Source organism: Suncus etruscus, chromosome 16, assembly GCF_024139225.1.
Source record: "Suncus etruscus isolate mSunEtr1 chromosome 16, mSunEtr1.pri.cur, whole genome shotgun sequence".
Taxonomy (NCBI): domain Eukaryota; kingdom Metazoa; phylum Chordata; class Mammalia; order Eulipotyphla; family Soricidae; genus Suncus; species Suncus etruscus.
In genome coordinates this window covers 40,565,925-40,578,854 of record NC_064863.1, presented here as the reverse complement: position 1 = coordinate 40,578,854, position 12,930 = coordinate 40,565,925, and the positions used below count along the sequence as shown (strand labels likewise).

The following is a 12,930-nucleotide window of genomic DNA, read 5'->3' as shown; positions in this document are numbered from 1 at the left end:
TGTATGAAAAAATAGGTGGAGTATTTATAAGAAATTCTTCAAAATAAGATAGCTTCAATTATTTATTCATCTAGTCCTTGGTTCAATTTCATGATACAATTCCTATTAGTATTACTTCAATTGATGTCATGTGTACTTATAATTCTGTATGTAGATTATATGCATAAAAGCTTACATATATATTCTACACATACAGATGCAGTCCCAAAGTTAGTTCCTATTGGGCTTCACTATTATTTTTATTGCATGCTTTCACATAAACCCTCAAACAATCTAATTCCTATAATTTGATAGGAAAAAGCAAAGAAAAGGAAAGGGTCATGAAGGGGAGGGTAAAAAAGTGACTATTTTAAGGAGTTTAATATTCCACTTAATATCTTCCCAGAATTAAATTGGTTGAGGCCTGCCATTTTCATAGGAAGACAAACTTTTCTAAGCCCCCTTAGGGCCAAGCCTTGAAATCAAACAATGTTTTTAGCCAGCTGACTCATGTTTGTTTAAGAGTCAGAGCACATCTGGTCATTAATAATGATAATTACTCTTAGGTTAAAGCCATCCTTTCTATACAGATCTATACAGAAAATGTTGCAGCTGACAGCTATTGTGACTCAGGTGGTCACATCCTATGAGTTTGTGTTTCAATTATTTAATCTACTGTTTTTTTCCCTGAGAAATTATTAAAAGATGTGTGAAATACTATTTATATTTTTTCATAAATATATAATAATTTTGATTAACAGGGAAATAATTATATGGCAGAAATAGCATGATAAGAAAGTCAAAATTGCATAAACTTGCTGTAAATTAGGATATCAAATGAGAGATTTTACATAAGTAAGAAGGTCCTATTGTTACTAAAAAAGTGACAATTGAGTCACTTAGACACAATGAACAAGATTGGAGTAAATAGTAGTTGAGAAGAGTGTTTAGAAATAGAAAAGGGAGGACACTTCTGAGAGCATTATTTCATTATGAAAAGAAATACAAATTCCAAAGTTTAATATGAATTTCAGATAAGTTAGTAAATAAACTTTTAGCATAAATATAAACAATGCAATAATTGGTACATAACTTGAGGTTGAATTACCTTTGATATGTTTAGAGAAATAAATTATTTAATAAAACTTAACTGTAGAGTTGAAGGAAAGTTTATTATTATGGTGTAGACATTTTGGTCTTCTACAGAATATGGCTTGTGTGATAAAAATCAAAGAAAGAATACAATTTTAGTGATGAGTATAAGGAATAGTTGAGATAGCAAACTGTTCAGGAAGTGAGAAGAAGTGCTTTAGGTGATGATAAAAGAAATAATTTGAATAGACTGATGTAGAAACAACAATCTGTATCTAAGGCTAAAAGACATGACATCAAAGAGGCAATACATTTTGGTATATTGACCTTCATAATGATTGCTTTGTTAAGGCTGTGTAAGGAGGAGAACCTGGTTTTGGGAAAAAACATATAAGATAAATAGGGGTCATGTCACAAGGAGTTGAAAAGGTGCATAACCAGGAACATGTGTTTAATAAGAAATACAAAATATTTTCTTTCGTCAGTAGTTTAAATTCTAAATATTCAGTTTCGTTAATTCAACTCAATAGTCAAATCTATAAAAATGCCTCTGTTGCAAGTCAGCCCCTGAAGAGGTTGACTGATGGAGGGATGAAGGATGAGGTCTCCAGCCCGGAGCACGCTTCTGCCACCCTGTTCAGCCGGCGGTTCTGAGGTGAAGCGGCGGGTAAACAGCTTGCAGACAGTCAGGCTTGTGGAAATATTAGCTTTATTCGGTGGACAAGACTGAAGTCCAAAGCTCCAGCCAAAAGCCCCTCGCCTTCCACAGACGATTGTTTTTATCCCCCAGAATCAGGTACCACCCAACAGTGGGATCAGATACCACCCAATGGTAGAAGCAGAATCAGGTACCACCCTAGGGTGGGGGCAGAATGCCAGGTCACACCCTAGGGTAGGGCACAATCACCGATCAGGGTAGGGTCAGTAACATAATAACCCCATAAAACGTTTACATACACACAGCCTATATTTATTGTGACAAAAGAGGTATCAGCAAGGGGTTAGCCAAGAGAAGGAATGGGAATAATGAAACAATTTGCTGGATCTTAAAATTCCTGAAGTTAGCTCCTTCTCTGAAATCTCAAAGAAGTGATGAGAAGAAATTGAAAAGCATCAATGTTGTTGCTAACTTTTGACAATTAGTTAATAACAACTTTTCTGCTTTGTGTTAGGAAAGAAATCCGTGTAAGAGCTCTAGATTTAGAAACTGAAGAATAAATACATTAGTTTGAGTGGGCAGATAAAATCAAAGTTGAAAGAGGAGTGGTGCTTGAAGAGGAAACTGAGGGAAAACAATCCACTAAAGTCCACTAAAGATTTATGAAAGAAGAAAGCAGAAAGAGGGGTTAGCAATAGAATGAAATACTTAGAAAGTTTGCCTCATAAAAAGAAAAATTTCTAAGGGCTAAGGTAAAGGAAGAGCCATTTTAAAAAACGTAAGTGGGAAATAGAGTTAGCTTTCTTCACTTCAGAGTAAGAAATGGCATTATGTGTTTTGAGAAGAGTAGTATGGGATACTCATGGAACACAAGTTTAAGTTTCCCAGTGTGTCTATAATACATCACAGATATACTTTATTTAGGACCTACAACATGGAATAAGATAATGTGTTTTCAGGTCTATTGCTAATCATAATTTTTTATAACATAGTTAACAGTTTCTTTTGTAGGTGGTAAATTTATCATAGTAGCCCAGTTCTTCTAAAATTACCATCCTCAATCAGAAACCACTCTTTTTCAGTGTTTACATGATGTATATAAACTTTTATTTATAAAATGATATTTGCATAGTTCCCCATATATAAAAAACAACTGACTCTTTTTATAGATGCATTTAAATTAATTCATAGCATCTAGTATTGTGTTTAAACATAACAACAATTCTGAGGTAGCTTAATATTATGAATGATTATGGGATACCTAGTTAAAAAGGCTTATAGATACATTCAGAAAATCCAATGCCCTTGTCATGACTAAAATCAATATAACCCATTAGTGTATATATATATATACATAATATATATATAATCTTATTTTTTATCTATAGTTGAATTTAAAAAGAGGAGAAAACACAAAATTTCTGATAATCTGGTATAAAATAAAGACCGTCACACATATACAAAGGCTTAAGGGAGTTATGTATGGCAGTTACTCTTGAAAATACTATTACATTAAAAACATATTGTCATTTCTAAAACTATAAACATTACATCAGAGAGGAAATAAGGTGACCATGGTCTTAATATATGTGGTCATAGAGGCAATGAAGCTTGAATTTGGAAAAGCATAATGTTATAGTTTTTCCAATCCCTTCCCTTTAAGGTTGAAAAATATGAAGATCAGAAGGATTATTTGGATTATGAAGGTCACAGAGTAGTTAGGCACAAATCCTTGCTTCACAAGTCCCATGTAGTCCCAATAACATCTTTATAGTAGCATATTAGTATCATACTTCTGGAGCATTATTTCCAGGGCTAGCATAATGATACCAGGTTCCTTATAATACATTCTAGGCTCACATATAATTTCATGTAGAGTTTTACTAGTTGGATAACTTAGATAACTCTCTTTTTTGAAATGTTACTCCTCTGGAAATTAATTATTCTAGTTTTACATCTCCCTCATTTATTTCTTAGTATGTAATAAGGCTATGTGATATTTAATATTGCGGAAAATATTATTCATATATTGTTATAAATTTATTTGATATTTATTATTCAACAAGCACTTTATGGGAAAATAATTATTAGTTTATTATTGTAGATGATTAAACTAAAGGTTTAGTAATTACATATGTTATCAATAAATGGTAACATAAATTCAACTTTGTTCCTCTGATTCCAGATATTATGCTTTCTTTTTTAATATCTTTTGATTTCTCTAGGGTTTGCAGGAAAAATAAACTGAACCAGAGAAGAAAGAGATCTAGAAGAAGCAAGGAGGGGGAAGAATGTGAAATAAGAAACAGTACTAGAGTTTGCTTGAATTTAACTTTTTAAAGGTGTTTTCTCCAACAGTGCTCAGGGATAAGAGGCCACTATTGACACATGTACAGTTCAGTGGCAGAATAATGCAGTGACCAGCAGTATGTAATACTGGTGTGTGTGTGTGTGTGTGTGTGTGTGTGTGTGTGTGTGTGTGTGTGTGTGTGTATGTGTGTGTGTGTGTTGGGGTGGGGTGGAGGGAGCATGAGATTACAGGAATTTAAACTCAGGGCTTCTGTAATAAGGCATATGTGCCTGTCCTCTAATATGGTTTGGAGCTCTTAATGAGGAAATACGTTACCCAAAGAAAAGAGCATCTAGATAACAATGAGTGATGAACAGATCTTCTTTAGAGTATAGGTTTGCATGGTCTTAGGCAGAATTCAAAGAGAAAAACTCTATGTCGAACAACTTGAGGTATAATGGGAAGGAGATGAAAAAGAAAGAGGTGAACTAGAAATGTCAAAGGTTAGTACTGAAAAGTCTTGAATATGTTAGTGATGATGACATACAGTAAATTTGTACATCAAACATAAATATTAACATTCTTGTATTCATGTTATCTAAACTACAATTGAATTATTATTAACTTTGGCATTTAGGTCACACCCAGCAGCACTCAGGGTTTACTCCTGGCTCTGCTCTCAGAAGTCACTCCTGGCAGGCTCAAGAGACCATATGGGATGCTGGAAGTTGAATCACGGTAGGTCTTGATCAGCTGCGCATAATGCAAATGCTCTACCACTGTACTATCTCTCTGGCCCCTACAATTGATTTTTTTAAGTAAAATAAATAAAGTAAAAATTTAAAATATGGGGCAGAGCGTTTGCCTGAGCGTCAACCAGGTGTGGCCCCAAAACAAAAATATAATGAGTAACATTCAAATATCTGTCCTGACATAAAAGTACCTACCTATTAAACTTAATATAACCTGAACTATTCCCACTGGTAGATACTATGAGCAATTTGGGAAATGTTTGAAGTACAATTTTGTATAGTAAGAATGAAATCAATTTCTAACTTTCCCACAAATTCTAGTTGGTTTTTATAAAGCAAAACACATTTTTACACACTCCACTATTAACATTGTTACACATGTTGTAATTGATTCACCTATTTAACTATTCCATGAACTTATTTTCCCAGTATTATTAAACTTATTTTCCAATATTTTTAGAATATTGCTTCGCCACTTCAAACGTTGGTTATGTATATAGTAGATATCAGAATCACGGAAAACAGACAAACTGAAACTGATTTTTAAGTATGTTATCACCAATGATCATAAAATATCTTGGACGAATATGCTTTGCCTATGGTAAATATCAATATTATCAAAGTGAATTTTTTCTTTAATTCAGTAGATTTTCAAATGTTAAAGGCTCTTAAGGCATTAAATGATAAAAATGTTCAAGATCATTTTAGCAAGATTAGTAGATATTATTTTACTATATAAAAATCAAAACTCTGAGCTATGAGGTTAGCATAAAAAGTTTTACCACAAATATTTTCATTTGTGTATAGAGTTAAGTTTTCAAGAATATAAAGCCATTAATTATAGAATGTTGATACCTAACTGGAGTTAGCTTGGTGTTGATAGTTTATAGATTAAAAAGAACTTATGAATACTCCAAAATCAAGAAATATTTGGGTTCAAAATAGTTTAGAGATTTCCCAAATTGCTCATAGTATCTACCAGTGGGAATAGTTCAGGTTATATTAAGTTTAATATGTAGGTACTTTTACGTCAGGACAGATATTTGAATGTTACTCATTATATTTTTGTTTTGGGGCCACACCTGGTTGACACTCGGGCAAACACTCTGGCCCCATATTTTAAATTTTTACTTTATTTATTTTACTTAAATAGTTTACTAATATAAAATTAATAACAAAAAATAGAAATAGTAGTTTTACAATTGGCTTTATATATCCACAATGGCATTACAATTCAGAGATTTTAGTAACTGACTTGAATTAGTGAAAAATATAACAATAAACTCCTAACTACATGAATATTAATATAGTAGTCCATACATTTATGATAGAAGAATTTTTATATAGCTTACATACTTATTGTTTAAAGTGTAAACAAACCATATCCCATTATGTTATAAATGCTTAAGGTTTTGATTACATATATAACTAAAATATGGAAAGAAAAATCATTTCATATATTAAAAATGTTGACTATTTTAAAATGCTAATTTGCTACCAAAGTGTAATTTCAATGAAAATTTATGCCAGAATTTCTTTAGGGTAGAAATTGACAGTTCAAGTTTAAAGTTATGGATAGATTAAATGGATTTAAAGTAAAACTAATCTTAAGTATTAAATAAAAGATGGAAAACTTTTACACTTAAGATTATGAGTTATATTAATATGGAAATTAAAAATTGAAATCCTGCCTAAAGAAAGAAACAGAAAACAATGGTATAGGGTTAAATATGAAGATAACTTTTCTAATGGAAGATACAAATAACTTCTGATGGGGTAAAAAAGTATTTTTAATAAACAGTGCTCATATAAGGAATAGTAATATGGAGAAATCAATGAGAACTTCTCTATGCAAAATAATTCAATATAGAAAACATTTCTAAATATGAGATAAATATTTAAGGAAATTTAATTATAAAATATAAAAGTAATCACAAAAATAACTTATTCAAGTTTTTTAATTTCTCAAATTACAACTTCTACTATAGCTAAATATAAAATTTATTTGCTATTGACACATGTCCTTGTTTTTAATTTTCAGTAATTATTATTTGCAGGTTGAAACAAGAAAGTAATTAACTTATTCTCCCTGCATAAGGATCACATGCTTACAAGAGATTTTTCTGATCTTTCATATAATTTAATAATATATTATTATTATATTAACTTTATATTGTCTTAGTTGCTTTCTACCCTTTTCCTATTTTGAAATTGAAAATGTAAAACATGCGAGATAAAATCATTTACCGGAGTCCGTAGAGAACTGTCCCATCAGGATGTAGCCGAATCATTCGATTCTTCACTGTAACCCCATGCACAAAGGATTTCTTGTCATTCAGAAAGTATGTGTCTGGTACCCAGAGTTGGTCAGCTACCCTGTTGTCTAGTGTGAGGTTTAGTGGGATTCCAGAATAGGAAAGTCTTTTGTCTTTCCAAGACTGCTGGAAATACATAGTGAGTGTATAATCCTGTGAAATAAAGAAAATACAAAAAGAAACGTTACCATCATTATCGTAATTATTATGATCATCATAATCATATACATGGTCTTCTATATGGTAATATGCAGAATCATGGTTACCAATACCCATTGCCTTGATGTCACTTAAACTTCACATTAGAATATATTAAATTTTGTACATTTACATACAAAAATATAGAGCAGCCAGTTAGTTAGGTTTAGTAGGGAGAGTGCAGAGTATAAGCTTTTATACCAATGCATTCTCCAGACTACTCCCATCTGAAGTCTCAAAGTTCCTATTTTATCTGATTACATGGGTAGGTTACTTTAAGGGGTAGAGGTAAATTTAATTAAAACTTTTAGGTCTCAATTCATACTAATGATATGAAGCAAGTCCTAAGGAGAAAATGTACCAAGTGATACATATTTCCAAAAATTATCTCTAAATATTATATTTGAAGGGGAGTATTTACAAAATAGATCAAATTACCTATTAAAAGAATACTCTGAATGCTACTTTTTTTGTCTTATAATGGTCTCCAATCATGAATATAACATGAATGCTTTTAACAACTTCTTGTGAATATGCACTTAGGAACTGACAGCAAACAGAGTCTGGAAGGCCTTATACTAACAAGAGAGCACAACAGGCTTGGTGACAACTAGAGAGTTGTTGTCAGAAGCACCTGGTGACATCTATTTTGCCAGATTGTTCTGAATTGTGAACAGATGTGTTCAGGCATAGCTATACAGCAACAGAATTGTGTCAAGTCCAAAAATGGTATGGGTGGTTGCTAAGAATTCACATGTGTCCAGCTGCCACTAAACCATGTTCACAGATACCTCTGTGGTGTCTGGCAAGTTCCTGCTAAGTTAAGTTTAAGAGAAAATTTAAATCTGAGCCCAAGATGCTGAAAGAACATATATTCTGGGGCTGGCAGATCAGAATCCTGTTGGCCATGATTATTCAAAGAGGTATGCAGATGGTTAGAGCTCCCTTGCTAATGTAGCTATATCTTGGGAGATCTGTGGGGTAATTTCCATCTGAAGGTATGTGGCTTCCTGGCTAGTAGATCTGGACTGCAGGGTCAGTCTTTCAGGATTAAGTTTTCTTGATAATTGAATCTCAACCTCCGGCTTATTCAGCTACTTATTAAGAGCTTTCCTAAGGAAAAGCTCCAGGATCTTGTTCTTTGGATAATAAAATCCAACTTGGAATCCACCAGCACTGCTCTCAGCTTGGTTATGAGAAGCCATCAATAGTGCCTGCTAGTGACTCTGCCCCCTACTATTGCTCTAGTATTTCTTGTCCCTCACTCTTACACAGTTAGTGTATTTCTGTAGTCTGGATTGCCAGATTTGTGATGCAAGCATGCCCCAGGAAACAATTCTGCATTTTAGAAGTCTGTTCTCCACTGCAACTTGTTGTAATGTATTGTAGGTTCTATTTTGGTATGAACTTCTCTGATTTCAATTAGCCTGGATATTGTCCTTTGGTTTCCATTTAAAAAGACCTTGTTCATTTCATTGTCACTTTCTTGTAGATTAAGTTTCAGGATAGATTTACATCACTAAAGGATGTATTTGACTACTATTTGACTACTTTGGCCCTAAATCCTAGCCCTGCCCAAACATTCTTTCTTGTTTAATTACAATGACATTTACTCTTCTTTATCAGTTCTACAAGGCTCCACTAAAAGGTCTAAAATCTCATTCCACTTTATTTATCTTTAACATAAACAAAACCTACAGGATTATATGTAATACTCTTGAAACTAGTAATATTGTATTGCTTTAGTATGAGCACACTTAGGAAATTTAAAGTGAATATTCTTTAAAGTCAATATTATGCTAAACAATCTGCTAAATAATATAATTCTAGCTGTAGTATCAAAGCTCAGATGGCCTATGTGCATCTGAAGGTTTCAGACTTACTAGTGCTTAACCAAGCCATATTATTGAATTTGAGGAAACGTTGGTAGGGATCAAAGCATTCAGTCCTTCATACCTTATTAAATTTATATTTGTTATTTGATACTTAAATATCATCATACTTTTAAATAATATCACATGAACATATTCATTTTCATAGAACTTTTTATATTTTTAAGCTTATGAAAGGACTTGTTAGTAGAAGGATCCAAATGGTCATGAAAATAAGCAAGTGTCTGTAATCAATTATAAACCTTGGTGTTGGATTATTATTTTTAATTTGATTGGTATTGTATAATTAATAACTAGCCAAGAGCTTATTATTAGAAACTTTACCTTGGGGATCAGTACAATCATACAAGTTTCAGATTCACACTAAATTATCATAAGTGTATAGAGTATTTACACATGAGACCCTGGGGTAAAATCCTTATTCCACATGGTTTTCAATAAATTTTGAATAAATGATGAATAACATTTTTATTCTAATGTATAAATGCTTATCATAACAAAACAACATTTATGAAATATACTATAGAAACTACTTATTTTGGTTTTCTTTTCTTTTTCTTTCTTTCTTTTGTTTTCTTTCTTTCTTTTTTTTTTTTTGGACCATTTGACGCTCAGGGGTTATTCCTGCCTATACGCTCAGAAATCACCCCTGGCTTGGGGGATCATATGGGACTCAGGGGATCGAACCACCGTCCATCCTAGGCTAGTGCTTGCAAGGCAGATGCCTTACCTCTAGTGCCACCTCTCTGGCCCCTAGAAACTAGTTTTTGATGAATGAATAAAAGACAATATAACAGAGAAAGTAATGTAAACATGAATAAATGTTAGCATAAGTTTAATTAAGAATGTGTGTGAAAGTCAGAGATGTAGTAGAAGCAGATAAGTAAATGTCTTTGCATGCAACAAACCCCATTTCAACCCTCAGTGATGTAGTCCCTCAGTCACTACCAGCACTGCTCCCTGAGAACAGTGAGGAGTAAGACATAACACAGCCAGCATCATCCCAAATTCACTCCTCCTAAACGTGCTTGTGTGTATGTGTGTGTGTGTGTTTTGCTTTCCTTTGTTGCAAATTTTGATCCCTATTTATCTTAATTTATATTAGTAGTGACATCTCAATAGAGACTGTGATTTAATTTTTGTGTATCCTGTTTTAGATGAAAAGAAAGGCTTAAGATAGATACATTTTGTTCTAATATAAAACAGATTCTTGATTCTTTGTTCCTCTTAGTATAAGCACTTCAAAAAGAATGGAAACTTTTTCAATAGAAATTAAGGATGTTAATTTTTCTTTCAACTGTATTTACAATTATTCAACTAGTTTTCTCAACTGTGTAAGATACTTCTTGAGAATAAATGCTACAAATTTAGAAACCATGTACTGTAGGGAATACTTTGACACTGAGGCAAATTAATAGAATTAACGGATATGAGATTTCTAATGAAATTGGTCAGGGTAATTCAGGCATGAACATATGTGATTCACTGAAGAAAAGCAAGAGGATACCAAATCAGTAGTGCACAAACCTTTAATGATTATACTTTTTAAATATAAAAATATACAAAGAAATAAGAAAATATTTATAGCAAATAAAACATTCTGGATAATATGGTTTTATACCAAATATTTTTTTCTCTTGCAACACTTTAAACTTTTTTTATTCTTTATTTTTTTGACAGTTTAAAATTTTAATTAAGCACCATGATTTTAAATTCAAGATTTTATTCCTTAGGGGACATTTAGAAATATTAAATGGACACAATAAAGATTAAAGATAATGTGCTATTAGCATCTAGGGTAGAGAACAGGGATGCATCCTGGATAATCTAGGGAACAGTCCCCTACAATGTATCACTTACAACAAGGAATATCCAACCTAAAAGTCAACAGGATCTCTTCTTGGAATAGCCTATGGAAATAGTTGCTATCTCCTATTAGGCATTCTGGACACTTGCAGGCAACCTTGTGAAGTCCAAAATCATCAAAAAGATGACCAAGACATTCATTAATCACTAGTCTGACCAATTTGTGAAAATTAAATTTCAGTGGAAGAAACTCAGAGACACTGACAGTAGGATGCAAAAAAAAAAAATTGAGCATTCCAATTAATACTATGTTAGTATGAGATTTCAAAGCATTATATAGGCAAGGTTTTCACCCTTTTGTTGGAATGGAATTGTAGAAGATGAAGCTTCATCCATTTACCCCTTAAAAATGTAAGGGGGTGAAATTTCATAAAAAATGTGGCAGGCAGATAGAAGGAACCTGGTGATAAATTCAGGATAACAATGTAGGAATAACATTGTCTAAAATTTAAATCAGCCCAAAGGTGTGAACACATTTAAGACAAAAGACTCATCTGAGAAGACTAGAAAAACCAGTGAAATGCATAATTCCAGGTCTAGAACATAGATGGCTACAAGAGAGATGAAGTGCCTGGATCTCTGAAGGAGAGGCTTCAGAAATAAACAAAGACTGCAATAGGACCTCAAGAATGGACCACCAGAACCTCAAGAATATTCCCCAGAAAAACCCCTTTAATTCAACCTAGTCTAAAGATTTTGGGGAACTTACATATCCATATGTAATATTACCCCAAATGCCAGTATGGGCTTTTTTTCCACTTCTAAAAGCTCAGTATTCTCTTGCATCTCTCTTTTTCCATTTTCTCTATTTCTGAATGAACTTGGCTTGATTAAAACAGAAGTATTTATAATCCAGAAAGTTATGGTTATAACATTGGACACAAAACAAGAAAACAAAGCACATGCTGCCCAGTGGCTAAAGGAAGTTTCTGGACCATCACATGAAAGAGATCAAATTTCTGCTGATGCTCAAAACAGTTACTGTGCTGATATCACTCAAAATATCTCCTCTATGTGTCACAAAACAAGGATGAAAAGAGCAGAGCAGTTGGTCACCAGTGTCACCCATTTCCAGACTATGCAGGAAAGAAAATGAATAAACATTTCCTGGGCACATTATATTGTGTCATTACAATCATATAACCGGAAACAAAACAGAAAATGTCAATAGTTCTAAGGTTAAAAAAGTACTGCCTTAGATGAAAATATATATTTTGTTATCCATAAAATTGTTTAAATAATTTTCATTGTTTATATATCTTCATATGCATGTATCTAACTCCAGAGTTGAACATATACCTGAAAATATTTTTAGGGAATACTAAAATTAAATGGTGTATCATTTTCTTTCTCTCAAAAATTATTTGATAAAATTTCAAGGGGTTGATAGATGTAGTTTGTGGTGGAGCATTTTCCTCAGGTGCTCTAGTCCCTGAGTTTGATTACTAAAACTGATAAATCTTAGAGGACCAGTGGGGATGAGATTAGGTATGTGATACTAAAAAAAGGAATTATTGGTACGAAATGCCACTAGGGTGGGCCAAAGGGTTATCTAATACTGGATGACCTAGGCTCTGTCCACTAAAGTAATGACAAAATAATCTATATAACCAGACATCAGAAGATATTTATTCCACCATTTTCATCCATTTTACCAAAAATTCTCCTTTAACTACAATAAAGAAATGCTCCCTTGTTATAAAGATATAAAGGGGAATGTGTACACCTTTCTCTGGAATCCTTATTCAAGAGATCTATTCAAGAGATCTTCCCCCTCCCATAATGGGAAATTCCATGTACTCTTTTCTTTTATTTTCTTTTTCTTTAAATAAAGTCTGATCTGAATTGGGCCACTTGATCTCCAGTGCCTTGCTTTAATTCTTGACTG

At 32.7% G+C, this 12,930-nt stretch overlaps 1 protein-coding gene across 1 annotated transcript in view; it reads right to left on the bottom strand.

Moving 5' to 3' along the window:
- GABRB1 (gamma-aminobutyric acid type A receptor subunit beta1) overlaps nt 1–12,930 on the bottom strand; it is a 473,522-nt gene that overhangs the window by 314,447 nt on the left and 146,145 nt on the right. The window contains exon 4 of the mRNA XM_049790155.1: nt 7,019–7,239. Within this exon, the coding sequence (XP_049646112.1) occupies nt 7,019–7,239 (221 nt within the window). The remainder of the gene's footprint in view (nt 1–7,018; nt 7,240–12,930) is intronic.